General features: G+C 39.8%; 1 protein-coding gene across 1 annotated transcript in view; it reads right to left on the reverse strand.

Moving 5' to 3' along the window:
• Nucleotides 1–20,140, reverse strand: part of SCIN (scinderin) — a 46,833-nt gene extending 26,693 nt beyond the window's left edge. Inside the window, exons 1-4 of the mRNA XM_031590045.2 lie at nt 19,910–20,140; nt 16,745–16,899; nt 15,105–15,266; nt 3,725–3,874 (exon numbers count right to left, since the gene is read on the reverse strand). Of these exons, the coding sequence (XP_031445905.1) occupies nt 3,725–3,874; nt 15,105–15,266; nt 16,745–16,899; nt 19,910–20,108 (666 nt within the window). The 5' untranslated portion in view covers nt 20,109–20,140. The remainder of the gene's footprint in view (nt 1–3,724; nt 3,875–15,104; nt 15,267–16,744; nt 16,900–19,909) is intronic.
• Nucleotides 20,141–21,384: the final 1,244 nt, after the last annotated feature.

A 21,384-nucleotide genomic window follows, 5' to 3' on the forward strand; every position in this document is an offset into this window, starting at 1 on the left:
GCCATTGCTCTGAAAGCACAAGCACAGTTTACACTTCACTTGCCATACATAAATGATGACTTTACTGAAGAAAGGAAATAGAGTACCTCAATCATTCACTCATCCCACTCACCATATGCTGAGTCATGGGAAATAGTTTGAAAAAGTAAATGGGAAATTATTTTTTTTAAAATCTAGCTTCCTCAATATGTCCTCTCTTCAGAACTACACCAGGTATCCCAAAAACAATTAGAAAACTGTCTGTCCCCAACACAGGTACCTGTTATTGTGGCCACACTCAGTTATCTCAGTGATCTGTTGGTACACAAATGCGGTGCTATGAAATCCCTGCTTTTAAATGCAAGCAGTCAGGACAAGCCTTGGTCTCAAAGCAGGGCACAAGGCAGCTTCTGGCTGGGCTAAAAACTGAGGATTTGGTCCCAAATTAGCTTTGAAGTAATATACTTAGTGTTCTTTTTGGTTTAAAGAAAAAAAGAAGTGGAGTTAGCTCTAATTCTAACGTGGTCACATTACAGTGACCAAACTGACTCATGATTGCCAAGACCTATTTTTAGATTAGTCCCATGCAGGTGAAAAATTTCCTGTAACACAATTTGAGCATTCAGGCCTAAAGCCCAGCAGAATGAGCAACTGTTCAGCTGTTTACATGTCAGAAGACATGTAGAGTTGGCGCAGAGTTGGCAGACAGTGAATTTCACTATGGGCAGCTGCAACTGCAGGGAGCAGCCACAAGTACTGAGCAGGAGCAGCAGCAATTTCTCTACTTTAGTCACTTAATTTTTCAAATAACCAAGGCACACATCTTCTACAGCACTTCCTAGCTAAACCTGCCAGTACCTCACTTAAAATATAAACACAGAGATGAAACCAAGCAGATAAAACACCTTTGATGTGCTTGCACAGGGAATTTTAGCCTCATCTTCACAGTGGAAGAATTTCAGTTATTCTTGCAGAACCATACGTGGCCTTCCGTACACTCACAGCAGGTCTGATGTTGCCAGACACAATGGATTTCCTGATTGTGAGTGTAGGATGGTCACTGTGTGCTACCAGGTAGCCCCTGATCACAACAGCAGGGGCTGCCATTGTCACAATCACTCATGTACCAGCTTCCAGCCACTCTACTCTCCTAGGGCAAGCACGCTGCATGGGGCTGGCCTGCCACAGCAATTTATTCAGCCCTCTAGCACACTCCAGACATCTCTTTCCCATGGGCAAATTGTGCAAGGAGGGCAGCCTGATCCCAGGCCATTGCTGAAACAGAGCAGTTGGGAGCAGGCAACTGCCCTTGTCAGAACAGTTCATCTCACCCACTGCTCCCAGTAGGAAAGTGGGCATCCAGGAACTGAAAGTCTATTGCTGCATCTCCTTGTCTTGTGTAAGGAGAAAAATCTGGCAGGGTTTGTTGAATTCATCTCTGCATCCTGCCTCAGTGGTGGGGTATAGCACAGTGCTCTTGCTTTACAATTCAGGAGTCACCACTCTGTGCTTATGGAGTAGGGACAAGACCACCATCAGCTATTCACATTGGTACTTGGGGTGGGTTTGTTGGCCTTGCCTGCTGAACATTATTCTAACAATGTTGTACAAGTGCATCAAGCCACCAGTATGGAAGCCAACAGATTTTCAGCTTACAGTTAGGGAGAATCATTCCTGACATTTATCAGAGGAGGTAAGTAGGAAATCTCATTCTGATTTCAGCTGTGCAGTAGATGAAAAAATGATTACTTAATAATAGTCTCCTCTAGAAGTAACCTTTTTTTTTTTTTTTTTTTTTCCTAGGAAAGCTGAAGATTGAAAAGAATCTAACAAGGACTGAAATAGCATCTTCCCTCCACTTGCCCATAACTTCCCAATGCCAATGGAAGAAAGAGGCCTAATGCTAATTCCAGAGCAGCCAGCCCAAGCAAACACTATAGCAGGCTAGAGATAATGGTTAAGGAACAATGAGAAATCAGTAACAAAGACCAGGAACTGGATGCATAGAGCAAAAATAACGTATAGGCTGTATATGTTCATTAGGTTAACATCTTACTAGCTCAGTAACAGCATGCTTCAGAGCTCACAGGGACTGGGACAGCCATGGCCGAGCTATGGGCACTGCGATGTGGGCAGCACTAAGCAGTAAGCACTGGCTGCTGATAGACTCACCTGAATGAAACTCATTACAGTGGTAGCAATGAAAGCTATGAACCTACTCGCACAGCACTGTCATTCCTTTTCCCTCTACATTCACAGCCTAAAAGGAGAAGCTGAAGTTTCTTCATTTCTTCATACACTGTTGACCAAGCAGTGAAATAATTTATTCTGATACAGTAACAACATGTGACAAGATTAAAATGCAACCTTGGCATTTTTCCTGCTCTTACTCTCAAGGCTCTACAAAACAAGTTGCACACAGTTGGCAAGCAGGTACCAGGGTGGGGCCAGCACGTCCTGACCACACACATCCTTACTGGGTGTTGGCAGCAGCCCTCAGCCACCCATGTCCTTGCTGGAGCTAACACTGTCTGCAGTTGAACGTGAGCCAGATAAGAGGTGCAAAGTGCAGCTGTTTTGATCCACGCTCTCAACTCACCATGAGCCTATTAGAAATCCCATGCAAGGCCTTGAGCAGCAACCCCAAGATGGGCTGGGCCAGAGGGAACGTGCTTGACAGCATTTTCCTGCAGTGCCACCCAGCCCAGACAGGCTGCAAACTGAGCATACATTGCAAATAAGAAGCAGGACTTTGGCTCTAATTGTCAGTCTGTGCTCTTTTCATCATTGTTACTAATGTAAAATATATATTACACACTTTACTGCTTAAAGCAATACTAATCACGTTCCATGAGCCAAAACTGAATATATACACCATCACAAATAAAGGTATACCAGCAAGAACCATTCAGCATTACCTCCTGAAGTTAATCTGAAGTGTGAGATAATATTCTACTGGAACATTTTCCATTTTACTGAAGGACTGGTTTATGACCCTGTTTACCTTTTCCTTCTTGTTAGAGAATGAATGAAAAAGCTTAACTTAGCACCCAAATGCCAAGTAACAATGTTGTTATTACCATGCAACAGCAACAGCTCACCAGCACTTGTTAGTGTTTTCCAAAATCTGAAAATTCCATAAATTGGCTTTTTTTTTCTTTTATTTTTCTCCACTTCACTTTGATCATCTCTGTTAAGGTATCTGAATTCTGTTTTTTAGATACATGGTCAAACTTTAGTCTAAACACAAGGAGGAGACTCTCTAGACTTATTAGAGACCAGGTACATAACAGTTTATAGTGGAAGTGGTGATGCCACACAGTGTGCTTGACCCTATGAAGCTCCACACAATTTGCTACATGTTTTGACATTCTGGAAATAGAACTTCCATCTGCTGCTTGACCCTGATGCTGCTTTTTTCCTCACACAGAACAGACAGTTTGGTTCAGATATGAGCTCTGCTGTTAGTCCAGTTACCCTATGGCTAATTCTAAAAAAAGCAAACATTTATTTCTCAGAAGAACATTTTCAGTTAATGATCTCTTATTCCTCTGCCCTTATCTTAATACTACTGGGGTAAGGTAACAAAAAGTCATCTAAACTGGTGTACTGCAGCTTAGCTCTCTCCGAGTTCCTGGTCTCCTTGCAGAACATAGGTTTTGAGCCCAATCCTGTTAAGCTTCTGAAGTGTAACAGCATTCTTATTCACAGCTGTGTCAGTAACTGCATATATACAATACAATACCGTTATGAGTTCGTCCGGTTCACTTCCTTCTTCCACCGTAATTAATCTGGACCTCCCGTTTCGTTCATTGTCCCGAATGCCAACAGCAACTTGAGTGGCCTTCAGGCGCTCATATTTGTTGCATGAAGAGCCACACCACTGATAGATCTCCTAAAATAATTCAAAGCATGTATACATTAGCAATGTTTCAACACAACAAAATTATGAAATCAGTATTTTATTAATAATTATCTGACTACAGCTAACCAGCAGAATATCAGTGAAGTTATATTTTTCAGCATATCTTTAATGGGAAGCATTTCTAAGTCACGTAGATATCTGCAGGTAGCCAGGTATTTATATAATGTAAGTCAGTATCTATATATTAGGATATCATTCAATCTCACAATAGTCAGTTTTGATTTGACCGAGTTTTGTCCGAAATAGAGATATATCTTCAACCCCAAAACTCCTAAATTTGCTGCTGTAAACTGTTTTTATTTTACAACTGGCAATTCCACTTCTATGTCATTTTAACAGTGCCAACTCGCGTCTCAGGCAAGAAACAAAATCATTTTAAAATCTCTGGAAAAATTCACTGTATCTGCACCTCAAAAGTAAAGTTATATCTTTCAAATCTGTTTTTTTTGTTTGTTTGTTTTTGTTTTTTTGTTTTTTTTTGTGACCTTTTGCTGTACAATACTTGTAACGTATGCAACTCAATTTGTCACTCATTTCATCAAATCTCCAAGCCAGCTCAAGTGCAAATCAATGTCACAGGCATTTTCAATAAGAAGGTTTCCTCACTGGGAGATTTGTCCTTGGGGTACAGCTGATGCTGTGCTCATAAAAGTTTATTAACCTTGGATAAATATGAACTCTTCCAACTGTAGTTATCACAACTGTCTTTATAAATGACTTACAGAGATTTACAGATCAGAAATATATAGTTCTTTTTCTTATGATTATTACTGTAATCAAGTTACTTAAAACAAGATGGGCATATACCATCCTGCCTTAGGAACTGACTATAACACAGACAAAAGACACATCTGTAATAGATGTCTGCACGCAAAAAATGCAGCAGCTAGAAACAAACTACACAGAGCAATTCACACAAGTGGGATTGCCACCTTTAAAGGGAACTCCTCAAACACCACAGCAGTGGGTCTTCATTTTTAAGAGAAAACACTCTGAAGGTAGCAGCTGCCTCCAAAATATCTTACAGGCTTTCAAATCCTTCATCTCATCTAGCTGAACAGGTAGTGAGCACGTAGGCTCACCACACAGCATGGAAAGTGCAACTGATTCAGAACAGAGCATGTCTCCTGAGGCACGTCTCAGGAAGGAGGGCCACCAGAACCAGCCTCAGACAGGTCATCAAACCCAGCCACACTGCAGACAGAGGAGTCTCAGTTCTGGCATGTCCTGTGCTTCATCCTAAATACAAAGTGTTTCAGGATACAAAATTTAAATTTCAGTCTTGATGAAAACTGCTAAGATGCAGAATATAAATTGCAGATCCCCCAGAGGCTGAGCTGGGAGAAGATAGGCAAAATATATGAATCAGCTTGGCTGGCTGTCTTTTTTTCCTCCATTCTTTTGGAAGGAAGTCATTTGATTCTTCTTGCCATGATTCAAATAGCCCAATAGCAACAATAAAGGTAAACATTTGTCTTCAACATTAAAAAGGGTGAACTGTTTTGTGATCAACTGCAGTGAAAATAATAAAGAATAACTTACAGAGGTTTAAGTTTTATTATATACATACAACTCTATAAAACTTACATTTTAAATGAAAATCAATTTAATTCATAAAAGCTTTGAGTTTTTTTTTTTCCTATTATCATTATTTACTGGTATTATTTAATACTATTATCATTATTAAATAGTATTTCCTATTATCATTACTTAATAGTACTCAAAAAGGTGGTTTGAAATAAGTGGGAGAATAAGTACTGTTACTCAGCACTAGCAGATGCAAACTTCTAGAAGACAGCTAACAATAATGTCACCTGTATACAAAACAGCACTAGTAACTTCTGATAATTACTTTCCAAAACCAGCTTGGAAATGCTCCAAAATAAATAAATAAATAAAAACAACACCTGACTGATCTCACAGCCAAATTCCCTTCCTTTCCTTTAGGAAGCTTTTCTCAGCAGAGATGCTTTAAGTTTACATCAGGATTACATGGATTCCCAGAACTTCATTGCTTTCAACATGTAGATGTTACACAGTTAAAGCAGTAGGGTTTTCACCCTGGATTTATCAATCATCTGATTATAGGTTCAACACAAAATAAAAATGTTTCCAAGTTCTGGTTTAAATAACTGTTACACTTAAATATCCAGAATCTGAGACCCATTCTTGTCTTCAGGTCTGAAACCTATCTTAAATCTGATTATGACATTTCCACAAAAAAATATCTGTGCAGATTCAAGGAAACAGAATTCTAAGTCATTAATGAAAGACTGTCTTGGTTGTATGTAAAGAGACAAAAGTTTCAGCTCAAACAGATTTTTTAATATCATTCTTATAGCAATACATTGCCTCAGCCATCCTCTCCCAAGTTCTGTAAGACTTCTCAAAACACAGACTTTGAGCTTTGGAGAATTTCACTACTCAAACTTAATTACTTCTTATCTTGGCCTACCTCCTAATTGAGCTTATTTGAAATATGAGAAAGTAAGAGCCGTGAGTGATGTAACAGCAATTAACAGGAATTCTTTATTTCTCACACCCTAAGGAATAAGGAAGACGATGACACAGAGAAGTTGGGCAAATATTGCCTTATCTCAGTGTGTATGCTAAATTCACAGAGATCACTCATTCATAAAGGTTAAAAGTTCAACAGCCTTCTCTTGGTTTTTTGGTAACCAGCCATGCAACCTCAAAAAAACATTCTCATCTACAAAATGAATATTTACTGACTACACAGGATATTGTGAGACTTAAACTGTCACTGCAAATTATGAAGACCTTTAGATCTCAGACAATAAATACACCTTTTCCTTTCTTAGCATCTCCTAAAGGTTCTCTTGAAAAGCATGTCCTGGCTAACCCCCGCTCACAGTATGCTCTCCCGCTTTGCCCTCAGTAAGCAACTAAACTGAGTTCTCTAAACCAAGCAGCTCTATGTTTCAGACTAGCTGGAGGAATGAGAAAGACCTTCAAAAGCTACAGCAGATTTTTTTTTTTTTTTTTTTTTTTTTTTACATGCAAACCTTATTATTTTATTGCTACATGAAAAAACACACAAAAAAAATTAATCTCATTAACCTGAGCTAATTTTAACCCCATAACAACTTGCAGACTACAGGTCCAAATGTACTGCAATATTATTCAAACTTTTCTCAGAATTCTCTTTGTAAATGACATTGCTAAGTCTTCCATGGCAGACAATAAAAGTTATGCACTTTCATTTTCAAAATATGCCTGTTTCATTTTCTCAGATTTGGGAGGGGAATGGTAATTTTTAAACCATTGAAACATTCTCACAAAATAATGTGACCTAAATATTTATCCTTAACTAAAATAAGTATGAAATTTTATCAGGTAAAACCTCAAGAAACTTCATGTGGTAAATTCTCTCCTGCAGCATAAAGAACTTGCATCAACAAGCAGCATCTGAAAACATCCTAGACCAGGAGTTCACAAATAGTATATCCATCCCTAAAGCTCCACCTTCCTTCATTATTTAAAAAAAAAAAAAAAATGGCTTAATGGTTTAAAATGCTAAATGCTAGAGAGCAAGAGTCTGGAAGTTTCCTGAATTTGAGAACAAAGATAGCATTCTCTCCTAACACTGACATCTAAACTTTGGGTACTGAGCATGTAATTTAATAGGAAGAAGTGGGAAGCTTGAAGTCATGAAAGTGTCCCAAAGAACATAACATTTTACTATATTAACCACAAGTACTAAACAAGTGTGTAACATCCAGTGCTACAAGCCCCTTGAAATTTTGGTGTAGTTACCTTGATTTTACTTTCAAAGTAAAATCATTTTCTCAATCATTTTAATTTATATCTCATTTTCTGGGCTCATAATAGAAGTTCAGAGGGATATTTACACATTTGTCTTCTTGATACAGCTTATTCATTTCAGTCTCTAGTTAGATTGTGGTTTTAACTATTTATTCTCAGTGGGGTGGAAAACAAGTTTAAAAGCTATAATAACTTCTTGACAAGGTTAATATTTACATCTACCTAAATATATAACTAGAGACAGCTAGCTATCTAACCACATCCAGCATGCCACCGAGCTTTTGACTTGTATGTTATTATTCATACATTTATTTTTAGTTATAGATATAAACATGGCCTTTAGGATAGATCCTATAGGTAACCCTATAGATATAAATATGGTGTGGCATTTGCCTTTAACTCACTCAGTGCGTTCACAATTTCTTAGCTGTACTATACCTTCACTATTTTTAGCATTGTTTTGCTAACCTTATTTTGAATTGGTAGGCTGACAGAAATTGTTTCCAATATAACGAAAATAGACATCAAGAGTTCACTTGGGGAAAAAAAAAAAAAAAAAAGGAACTTCATTCATTCATCAGTAATTCCTGTGCCAAGCCCAGTTTATTTTCAGAAGGTTACAGTAGCAGCATTTTTTTTTCTTTTTAATCTCTTTAACAGAGTAAAAGAAATGCTGTGGAAGAGACCTATTCTACCACTTGATATTGATGATTGATATCAATATCCTTATGGGATTGCAATAGGACAGGTAGTGAGGAAAATGTTGCCATGAATAATCACAGTGACCACTCCATAGCTCCTGAGAGAGATCAGGAAAGCAAAACAGGTCTGTACCATGGACTCTGCAGTCACTCCTAGGCCCTGTCTCATCTACAGGTTTGGTAGGAAGGCAGTTTGGTTTCATAGTTATGAAGTAGCAACAGGGATAGGGAGTCATGGGTTTTACTCCTGACAATTGCTGGGCTGGAGAGTGACCTCAAGAAAATCATGAGATCTAGACATAGACAGCACATAAAAAGAGGGACCCCACTTCTGTACAGAAACACACCGCAGGATGATTATATATGAGTCAAATAACTGAGTAACAGTGTTTTGGCACTCTTCCCTGTATGGAGTGGGATTGTGAAAGTGCAACTCCTGCCCCCCTGCTCCAGCTCCAAATGGGATATAGAGCTAGAAGAGGAAAAACAGAAATGTACTTATTTCAGAAGTAATGTAAAAACAAGCTTTCCCTTCTAATACACAGCCACCTCTGTATTTGACTGTAGCCAGCTTAGTTTGGCACAAGGGAAAAACAGTCTATGTTCTTATGCCTTTTTTTATGAATTTTGACCAGGATGAGGAAAGCAAAAGCCAAGAAGCTTATATCAGTGAAAAATTCACTTTTACTCTGGCTATAAACATGTCCTGAACATACACATTCCAATCCCATATCTTCTCTTAAGTACCTAGTAATATAGTGTACTACAGCTACCTCATAATCCATAGTGTACTCCTGATTTGCATTCTCCTACAGGAATGGACATTAAACAGCTAAGCGAAGGAGCTTTCAGAAGTAATTTAAAACAAATTTGAAGCTTCAATTTTGATAGAAAAATATTTAAAATATCAAGTCTCACTAATCTTTAAACAGTTAAAAATGTAAGTTTTAAAGAAAGACTTTGAGCCAAGTATCATCAGACAATGTGTCTCCATTCTTCATTGGCAAGCCCTGATGTAAAATAAACCTGTTCATCTTTGCCTACATCCATGCTAAAACATGCTCCCATAATGCAATTGCACCTCACTTAAGAAAATAAATCAATAAATACCACTCGTATTTTAAGAGTCAGCTAAATCTATAGAGTGGATACTGCTTTGTCTGCATGACATAGCTTATTCTGACTTAAATTTCAACAGTCAGAATGTTCCTGTAAACCAGGATATTAAGTACAGAGATATAACTATGAAGCAGAGGGGCTTAGCGTAAGAAAAAATATTTCATTTAAATATGCTTACTCATGTAGAATACAATACTATGTTATCTTTACACCCACAACCCCTAAAGTGACTAAAAGCAAGAAAAGAAGGCTTGTAAAGTTGTTATTCTCTGAATTCCTTCTTTCTCTGAGACTTAACTGCTTCTACTTTATATATACAATCAGACCAGAGCCTGGGCAAATAATCACATCACAAAGGTACTGCAGTGGTTCAGTGTGTAGAAGAAAATCTGATGAGGCCTGTAAAGAAGGAGGTCAGCAGCAGGAGTGACCAAAGGAGGTGGCACTCCTGTTGGAAAAAGAATATTGCTATACTGAGTGTGGCTAGAGACAGCTTGAAAATATATGAATATTGGCAAAGTTTCAATACCTATCTTATTATGCTTGTACAGTTGCATCAAAATAATTGGCTTGCACTCATCTGAGGCTCCATTCATCCTCTTCACATATATTAATAAACAGCTGCTCTGATACAGCAAGTGTTAATGATAGTTGAGGCAGTTCTTTGTTAAGACTTAGTTCCTTAAAGTTCATAGATTGAACGGAAAGATATCAGTACAAAATGGGAACCTGCAAACAGACTTAGGAAACCAAGAGACCTAATGCAAGAGTGTGGAGGTTGTGTTTTGTTTTAAAACCATGAACATGTGCCAAACCAAGAAAACAAGTTCAAATTGTGGGAAAAATAACTGAGCAGTAAAACTGAGAATGGACTACAATCCACTTCTTCACATTTTTCAGGATGGACAGATACATCAAGAAGAAGGTTTAGACTGAACCAGGTTAATGTAGACTTCTGGAAAATTTTTCTCAGTTTCTAAATTATTCAATATTTTTCCCTGTCTTGGCTGTTAAATTCAGTAGACTGAAATTGTTTTTTTTTTTTTCCCTTGCCTGATAGACACTGAATCTGCCTTTAATTTGTTAAAACAGTGATACTGTGAAACCACTGAAAGCTGTGGAGTTTTGATTATCCAAAATACACTCTGAATTCATTCAGTCAGAATGCAGCATAGGCCACCAGAAGCCTAGCCCTAGTAGGGTTACAACAGCATCTTTGTAATCAGTCTAGGAGTCTCCCACTCGATTCAGCTGGAACAAACTTCAGGGTAAAAATAAGTACCACAGGCATACACTTACACTGTATTTTCCTTCACACTTGTTTTAACAGCGTGTTCTGGGAATATTTGTTGCTACATCACACCGCAAAAAAAAAAAAAAAAAAAGACTGAAAGGAGTATATTCATTCTGAATAACAGTGTCTCAAGCAGCAAAGCGTCTCAATTTCCTACAGCAACAGGAAGAAAATTATGTCAGGAAGTCATATGAGACCATCCAAACTGATACATGACAACTTTACTCACTGTATTGTGATGTATTTGACATCATAATTTTTAACAATTTTCATTTCTGATTCACAGAGCCCCGGAAAAGCAGCATGCATTGACTGCTGTAAAGTATAACATAGTGCAGGCACACTGCAGGCTCATACATTTCAAATCAGCAACCTCTTGGCTGTTACAAGTCAATATATAAGTACTACCACAGTAATAGGAAAAATGGACAACAGTACAGTTTACTTGCAGCATTTACTTGACTTTTGGTATCGCTATCATCTAGCCTCCTGCATTCTTCCTTTGGGAAGATGGGTAACATTTTGTTAGCAGAACTCATTGTGCTGCTGAAACTTTCCAACCTAGATCACGTCCAGCCTCAGTACTGCTCGGTATTCACCACCTCACCAGCACATTTCTTTTAACAGCCATCTCTGAATTTTTTTTTCCCAAGAAGCTGAGTGGCATGCAGCCCTCTCCCTGCAGACGCTTAGCTCACTGTACTGCTGCCAGTGAGAAGCAAGTGTTACACTCCAAAAGCTCTGTTTGAACTTAGGGAGTATTTTTGCTGGTCATTAGTGACATAACTTTAAACAGCTTTCTTCTAGTAGAGCTATTCAAATTGAAGTGAGAAACTGGAAAAAAAAAAAAACAAAAAAAAACAACCACCCCACCACCAACAACCCAACCACTTCCGTGTTTTATTGTATTGCCACTCATATCGCTTCTGCTGCATTTTGCTAACTGCTCTCTCCCTCACTGACCAGACTTTCAGCTCTTCCCATACCATCACTGCCACTCAACATTCATACTTTGTACATCACCACTATGCACCAATGTACACATGGTAAATATCACAATACTGAGGAGTTTCCTGTCCACTTTAAAAGTGTCCTCACACTGTCATACTGCTTAAAGAATCACTTGCCTTGGTGATGAAGGGTGAAAAAAATGTGCCTAATGAAAGCAGCTGGAAGGTAGGCAAGCTGTGCCAGGTGTAAAGAGGGACAGCACAGAACATAACTAGTTAAGACCATTAGGAATCACCAAGCCTGTCCTTCTGCTTCTCAAGCAGGGCATAATGAATTGCGCAGCACTCTCTGGACAGGAAGACTGGATGGGTAATGTGGATTCTGAGAGGGCTATGGAACAACTGTGCCTGGGCAGGATGCACTGAGAAGTACAAGCCAGCAGGGTAAGGGGCACTCTACTCCAGGCCTGTACAAAGCCTTCTTGCAGCTGCCTTGTACTTCTCCTGCCTGAGCTGCTGTTGGGACAGAACAACTTCCCGGGTTCATTCAGCATGGAGATGGAATGGGCATTCCTTGTAGAAGAAAATCAGAGTCTGACACCCCAGGCATGCTCCTGGATCATTCACTGCACAGAGGAATCAGTGTGGTGGTATAGTTCATGTAAGAAGACTTCCAGAAGACTATTTGAACAGAAGGTCTTTACCTACTGGCTACTGACTTTCCTTCTGTCAAAGACAGAATTTCTCTGCCATCTGAAGCTATTTCCTTCTCCAGCCTTGTTCAAAGCAGGCAAGGTAAGACCTGGCAGGATATTTTAAGTGCTACAAGCACGATCTAGTAAGCAACATAGCTTCTCATATTAACCATCACAAACTGAACTATGATCTCATATCTAGCCATCTGCACACAGATGCTTTCAACTCAAAGAATTATCAGAGGAAAGACTTAGTGGTCAGTAACAGTTCTATTCATGATTGTTATTAACTTAATTTTCCCTTATCTGTTCAAATGATAGGTTTAAAAATAGCATAGTAGTTGAGCTCAGCTGGAAAACTGAGGTGACTTATATTAAATGAGTAGCTTGACATAGTGCAACAAGAAATGGACTGCATGAGTAGTTTTGCAGTACCATAGAAATCATCCTCCTATTAGTTGTGAGATTGGAGAAGTACATCTTGGAAGCTCATCTTATTTGACAGGCTGCAATACTTGGCTTGTAAAACTTGACAATAAGCTCATTATGCAGTTACTACCCATTAATCTCAGACAGTGATCCAGTAATGCCCTGCAATAAGTCCCAAGACTCAAGAACAACCTTATCAATGATTCATTTTATCTTTATTAAGTAGTCTGAGCCAAAACTTTTTTTTTTTTTTTTAAAAAAAGGACTCCTACATTAAATTAAGAGCTCCTTTAAAAGAATCACCCATTTACAAAGGACTTCTGGTAGTGGAAAATTTCAACCTGAAATACAATTACTTCAGCTTGAAATATAGTTCTTAGAAAAATGCACTGTCACAGCAGAAATCTTGGGCAAGTTTTGTATCACATTTATTTCTCAACAGGCATTTCAGGTAGATTTGCTTCTTCATCTTATAGTACATCAGATATTGCCTTCTCACTTCTCAAGAAAGGTCTTGTTTACAAAGTAACTGATAATTAAATTGCTGCAAGTGGGTGTCAAAATACTTTTTATTTGTTTATCCATCCAAGAAAACCAATCCTTACACCACCACTGGCTCAGCAAAGCTAAGCATTGTTATTAGCCATGTGATTCAACTGACTCTCCATAGCTCAGTAAAGATCTAAGTGTTCATACATCTAATCTTTCTTCCTAAAATGGCACAGGATTACATAGCTGCTTAACATCTGCCTTATCAGTCAGGAAATCAGAAGCCAAAGTGATGTTACGCTAAGAAACCAAAAAAGACTCACAATGTACATTTGTGTTAAAAAACAAGAATCTAAAGTGTTACATTTAAATTGCCCAGTGACAGCACTCTCCTCTCAATACATCTCACCAAGCTATATATCTAACACCCACAGTACATCCATATACCCACAGTACATTTCAGTATCACTGTTATGTCTGCAGTGTGCCTTTAGCAATTGCTCTAACTGAACTAGGCATCTCCAGCACAGTAAGGGCCAAGAGAAGTCAGACTGGAGCATGCCCACCTTCCATTAGGTGTTTGTGGAAGGGTAACTCCAAACTACAAAACTCAAGCCTGAGAGCCTGATTGCAAAAGCAGGCATTTCGTACTGATGGTTAGTTCCCAATTGCCTGTCTCCCATGAGTTAGCCCTGAAAGGGAATAGGTAATTTAGCTCTTCTTTGCCTCCTTAATATGAAGTGACATTCAGAGACAACATTTTGGATATTGATCACTTAGCTGTTTTAGATGCTCAGACCATACCATCACTGGAGGAAATACTGCTTGCTGTGTTATCTGAATGCTGCTAAGCATGATTAGCCATATTGCTTATCTGTTACATTCTAAGTGATACCAATATCTTCATTCATCACAACAGTGGGGGACTTTCAGAGCAAAAAGTAGAATTTGTAACATGAGTTAAGAAGAAATTTTTTCCTCAGTGCATTAAGGAACTCTTCTCAAACCTTGCTGAAACCACTTCCTTGTGAAGTGTTAAAGCTAAAACCAATTGCAGTTGCACAAGCACATGAAAAAATAATTTATCTACAAGGTAGCATTTTGTATATGTCAGCATATCAGACATGAGAATTACTTCAAACTGATAACTAGTATCTAAAAAGTGTGAACTACCTGCTGTATCAGAAAGTTAACATGAGTTTTAAAGTGACAGTACAATCCTTTAGGTCATCTGAAGGGAGCAGAATTATCTTCCCTTACCTGTCCATACATTCCTGCACTCAGCTTCTCTAACTGCCTTTAGCAGAAAGCCTTACAGGAGTGCTTATACCTGAGTAGAGATTCTGAGAAGCAATCTCTTGAAAAACTAGTTTTACAACACATTTTATTACCAGCTTATTTTGATAACATATCTTGCAGCTATTTCTTTAATTGTCAAAATCAAAAAAAAAAAAGGAAGCGCTCTTAAGGGAAAAGTCCAATTTGCCTTAGCACTGAAAAGACTCACTATGAACAGCTTAAGCTTAAAACATGAATGAAAATACTCTCAATGGGGTATTTCCCTCAAGTGGGAAATAACTATTTCTTGAGCACTCTATGTATACTTCAGAAACCATTCAGAGCAGTTTTGAGCTATGAAACTGTTGCGACAACAAGAATTACTTCCTACAGCAGCATCTTTTCACCCTTGAAATGCACATCTACTTTTCAGTGCAAGTTGCTTTGGGAAAGACTTACATTTCCAAGATCAATAATGAAACAATCTCCTTTGTTGAAGCTGGCCCAAGTCAAGGGGACTTCTGTGGCTCTCACAACTCTCCGGCCCTTGATATGGAGAAGCCTCTGGGCTCTCAGATCATTAGTAACAACATGATTGAATCCAGAGGCAACACCACCTGCCTGAATAAAAACACAAAGCACCAAGTTTTACTTCAGCTTCATTTCTCTGAACTTACATTTTTGCCGCAGCTGAGAAGCAAGCAGGAAAGAGTTCATGCAGTAAGCCAGAACTGCACACATTTTAATAGTGCTGACCACAGACCAGACAGACATGGGGAACACTTCTGTTGCTGAACTGTCAGGCCTTAATCTGAGGGAGCAGATGTCACCCTGCTTCAAAGGTGCTTCATAAATGTGTGGAAAAGGAAAGAACAGGATTCACTACCTTCTCCTATATAACTAAGAAGATATTGTAAACATAACCACCTTGTCAAGACAAAAGTTAGTACTCTAGCACATAATAACTGAGGGAAAACAAAGGAATGTGCAGTCCTGCATAGTTTTCTCGACTTCTTTAAATCTCAGCAGTCCTGGTGCTTTGAGAGTCTGGTTATGCATAAAGGGAGAGGGTAATTGAATAGCAGGTCTACAATTTTCTAAGCTGCAAATATTCCTTCAGGAGATAAGCTAACCAAGAGCACCAAACTAGGGGGAAGCAAGACCAAATTACTGATTTAAAAATCCATAAACTAAGTTAAAGCCTAACTAATTCCTGTAAATTGGCTTGGCTATCTGCCTGCATGAGGCAACTTTCTCTACTCTTAGACTGGAAAAGGCAGCCACTCCTGAAAGTACAAAGAAAAAAAAAAAAAGAGTTCACGTCATCAGTTCACTATCAAGCTTTCTTACTCAGAGCTAAAAAAATTCATTAGGTTGTATCAACTGTGACAAATTACAAACCTCCATAATATGGAAAATGGCTCACTATGTAATGGTTCCTGTAACACTCATTCAAAGGGGATGCATTACTTTGCTCTCAGAATACTTTAGATGTCTGAAAAGTATTTCCTTCTAAAATACTGCTTCTAGAAAGACTGTCACTACATCTTTTTAAAATAGAAAATTTTCATGAGAAGTATATGGAATTTTGTTAGTTACCTCAAAGAAGAAAGTAGTAGGACTAGAAGGGTTTTTGAATTCATTATAAGCACCATTTTTAGACAAAAATGAGGTTTGGGTCTGCTCTACTGTTCATATTTTTCGCTACTTACACACTGCGGGCTCTTCATTTGAAGAGAATGATTCAGATTACAGCACAGAAGTGGTTTCTGTAAGATTTACTGTCTCCAAAACAGAGTCCCATGAGCTCCCTTAGACACAAGAGTATGCAACTTCATGATCAGTGACTGGGGATATGGAAAGCATGCCTGGGAGTGGTCTGCACTTTCCAGAAGGAGCACTGATAAAAATCAGCTGATACTCTCTATGCAAATACCAGTACTCAACAGCTCAGAGTAGGTAGATCTAAAACTACTAAGCATTAAAGAAACAATTTTTAATGTTTCAATAACAAATATTTAATGTTATTTGGGTGAAATAACATTAAAACATTCTAAAACAAACAAAAAAAAGTGACAATGTGACAGGTGGCTCTTTACCTTGTATTTAATTCCTCCTTTGAAATAGCTCACAAACTCATTAGATTCATATCCTTGAATTTCTCTGCTCTGTACAGGCTTTCCTCCTAAGTAGTCATCCAGTTGAACAGTGAAGATAGCTGCAGCTGTACTTTCATCCTGGGTACATTCTTTCCCTGGAATAAGATAAAGTATTATGTCTATAAAAAACCAATATAATTTAGAATCCTGTTATAGAAATTGTGACACTCTACCTCCAGTAGGTTGTTGAAAGAAAGCACTACACATTACCTTAGCCACCAAACACATGGTCACTCATACAATTTATTTGCTGCTTGAAGATCTACCTTTAAAAGGAGGGAAGGTTAAAAAAAAAAAAAGGCCAAAACTATTTGCACTCTATTTCAGTGTATTTTAAGTGAATATAAGTGAGTGAGGTAATAATTTTTGGACTTTAACTGCAAACACCAGGTCCTACTAAGCAAAAAGCTGTGAAGAGATGTTAGTCAAGTCAAATTATACACCTGATATTTTCTTTCCTAAAATAAACCCTTTTATCGCAACACTGGTCACTCACATACAAACTCCTCTTATTAAAACAGATTGTGCACTTGAGCTGAGTAGGAAGTTTAAACATTAGAAAGTAAATGAAAGAGGGATTTGTGATTCTTTAATACTCTGAGCTCAGGCAACAGCCAGATATTTGATGAAGAGGTTCTGTAACTTCTGTTCTCTTTGCACATCTGTTTTCTGACTACTGGTTAATTCCAGACTACAAAATTTATATTTCTCTAGGACATATGCCTCTGTCCTCCATGGTCCTAAAAAGAAGGCTTTATAACCATATGAATTCAAGAGAAAACATTGAGCACAGGAATTGAGACACCTGGGAGGCTGAGAACACTTTTTTTGGTTCCCAGCCTGAGTGCATGTTACAGCTGCAGCGTTCAGGTTTAATTTTCAAGCAAAGCATAAAATTGGGTCCAGTGAATTTGTGAAGTTGAGCAATTGTAGTTCCACCAGTTTAATTTACTGCTATTATTATTATGAGAGAAAGTACAAGTTTTCTCTGAAAATATAAAACAAGAAATGCAGAAGTGTCTCAGCCCACATCCACATTCATGACAGCATTATTTAAACCAAGAGTTTTTCCATTGGCTGACAAGTTTATGATTGTCTTTTATTATGGACATATCTATTCTACTGTTGTATGTAATTGTAAATGAGTGTGGACAGCTATGCATTCACTAAGTTCTTTAACAACAACTTTGTTTTTAGGAACAGTTACCAGGGTGAGACGAGTATGGTACGGAAATTTACAGGAATTCTCTCCATCTCAGCCTGTTACTGACTGCTGCTACTGTTCACACTTACGAGAAGACATCAGAAAGACCCTCTGACATCTTCCTTACCCACAAGTTATAAAACATTTGCTTATAAGGAAGAAGTCTTGTGAGAATCATAAGGAAGAAGTGGTAAGAATCAGTCAAAACTACTAAAGTAACCCAGACTCCTGCCCCAGACATGCCTATCCTTTCTTGTGCACCTAATACAAAGCTCTGCAGGGCAGATCAGAGCTAACAGCTTGCAGCAACGTTTGGTATCTCCACCCACTACTGGAGCGTCCCATGAGAAGGAAGGAGTTTCCCAGCAGTTTACTACACAGCTGGCAGCTTGGCAGTAGTATAGGGATATGTGCCCAGATTGCCCAAGGCTATTTACAGCACCTATCAGAATGCTATATGCAGTGCGTAAAACCAAAGGTCTTCAGCCAACTCATAATTACTGCAAGTGTCAGTCACCATTTTGGCTTCATATCCAGTGACAGCCCTTGTGCAGCTTGCCCTGGCACAGGTCTACTAAACCTGAACTCCCAAGTTAAAGTACTTCTAACTTTGTTAGCAATGGCACAAGAAGCCAAACCTTGCTTCTGACTAACAGCACTGTTGACATAGACTCATTCACACTGCCATCCCTGATCATACTCTTGTCAGAGCCTGATCTATCCAGTGCACCAGCTGAATAACCAATAACAAATGCAAAGCTGAACAAGCCTCAAACATTTATGCAGAAACAATCCCAGCAGATAAAACACAATGAGACCCACAGGGACTCAGATATGGCAATACTAATACACATTAACACTGCTTGTTGCTCCCTAAAACTACCCAAAAGGAAGCTGTGTCAGGTGAGGGTAAACCTCTTCTCCCATGTAACTAGCAAGAGGACAAGAGGGAATAGCCTCAAATTGCACCGGGGAGGTTCAAGTCGAATATTAGGAAGAATTTCTTTTCAGAAGGAGTGGTCAGGTATTGGAACAGGCTGTCCAGGGAAGTGGTGGAGTCACTGTTCCTGGAGTTGTTCAAGGAAAAGGTAGATGTAATACTTAGGGACATGGTTGAGTGGGAATGGTGGTGATGGACTGACTGTTGGACTAGATGATCTTAGAGGTCTTTTCTGATCTTAATGATTTTATGACCTCTACATGCATCCAAAGAGATGGCTGCCCACACACAAACCTTACAATAACGGGAAAAGAAACTGACCTCAGGCTGTGGTCAGATGGATGACTAGACAAGGAAGTCCAATTAGCCTTCAGCAGATGAGGAAGAGACCTAAAACACATCCCTTTTAGTCTACCCACATGACAGGTATCTGTTTCACAGTTAGCTTTTTCTCGGCTGCTTTGGGAGGGGCTCTACAAGGCAATCAGCAGTGTTAAAGAGAACTGGTTTTACAGAAAGCTCTGTGACTTCACCTACAATCTCTAGCATCAGAAAGCAAGATCAGCCTGGCTGGAAGAGGCAGCATTGAGACACCAAACAGTTCAGCAACACCACAAGGAGAAGGCTAAGATGAAGTTTTGGCAGAAACAACAATAAGAAACTTCTCCATCCTGACAGAGGCAGGATTTCACTCTTGACTCTTGGTGAGACACAGCTAAGACCTGAATTTCATCTTTCACCACTTTTCCAAACTCGTACCGTAAAGCCCTCAAACACACACCTCCCCATCACACCCAGCGTTCTCCTCCCCAGTGCCCCTTAGCAGCACAGCAGCGAGGCACGGCATCACCCACACCCCGTATTCCTGCTTCAGCCTGGATGCTCCAGAAGCAGCCCGAGCACGCTCTGTGCTGGGAGGCGGTACCCCCACCCCGCTCCGTTCCGTTCCCCCGCTGCCTACCCAGCCAGTAGTGCAGGCGGTAGGCGACGGCGGCTCCGCGGCGCACGGTGTGCAGCACCAGGTAAGCGTCCCCGACGAAGAAGTCCCCATGACGGCTGGGAGGTACCGGCACCAGCTCCAGCCGCTCCACGCGCCACACCTGCAGCCCGCTCTCCTTCCCGGCGCCCTCGAAGGCCGGCGGGGGCCGCTCGGGAGCCATAGCTCTGCGCAGAGCCGAGTGAGCGCTGCTCAGCCCCGCCGCCTTTATAGCGCTGGGGCCGCCCCTGGGCGGAGCGCAGCGCAGTGCCCCGGCCCTCCCTTCTCCGCTGACAACCGGCAGCGTTCCGGCTCATCTGGCTGTGCTGCGGAGATAGAGTTGAAAGGACCCACAAGGACTATCGACTCTGTGCTCTAGACAGAAACACTTAAATCCAAACCGTACGTCTGAGAGCCTTGTCCACACACTCCTTGAAGCCCGGCAGCTTGGGACTGCGAGCACTGGAGAGACTGTTCCAGGGCCAGACCACCATCTGCAGAACCAGACAAAGTCTCCGTTGCTACAAATGGATATTTTTTCTCCATTCTAAATGTAGAATCCAGTTGTTTTATTTTGTGTATCCAGTATTGCCAGGAAGCTTGTAAGGGGAAAAATATTCATATCCATTTGAAGATTCCAGGTGAAGCCCAGAGTTTATGTGTCTCCCTTTCTGGTGTTTCTTCACATAATACAACAGTCCAAAAGGGTTAAGCCTATTTCCTACTTGTCTGTCTTTCTGATAAGTTGGTACCATGCTGGCAGATCATTATAGCATGAAAATTATAGTAATTGCTGCTTTAATCTGATATAGATAGGGGATAGCTCATTTTGGATGGGATACAGATAAAGTTCACGCTCTCATGGAATCACAGAATATCCCAAGTTGGAAGAGACCAGCAAGCATTATCAAGTCCAACTCATGCCAGCTTACCATACCAGAAGATGTATTCCAGTGCAGGCTGTGTTTAGGTGCAGCATTTTATCCACCTAGCTGAATTCTCTAGCTCAGGAGTTCTTGTCTTGGCAAGTTATTAGAACAGGGCAGGTATTTCCCTGTAGGCAGATTGGAGCTAACACAGTAATCAAGATGAGGCACTGCTAAATGCAATGAGGCAGCTGGACACTGGCAGCAAGTTAAAAGCAGCACTGCATTAAGAAATCCTTTTTAACTATTTTTCCTGCCTCCTTTTCATACTGTCTGGTGTACTGGTGTACTGTCTGGTTTAGCTCCTGAGGGTGCCTACCACCATCTCCCATTTTGGTGAGCATCCTTCCATCAGTTTGCCAGACAACTGTGCTTTATCCCCACTGTCACGAAAAGAAACCTACAGGTGCTCTGCTTTGTTCAAGATCCAGCTGAGCACGGCACAGCTCACTGCCAAGTATTTAACCTCCATTCTGCTAGGGCTTTGGATTTGGTGGTGCTGAGCCTGCTTGATAAAGCACTGCATGTCCAAAA

The sequence above is a fragment of the Phasianus colchicus genome, chromosome 6, assembly GCF_987193195.1.
Source record: "Phasianus colchicus chromosome 6, bPhaCol1.hap1.1, whole genome shotgun sequence".
NCBI lineage: Eukaryota > Metazoa > Chordata > Aves > Galliformes > Phasianidae > Phasianus > Phasianus colchicus.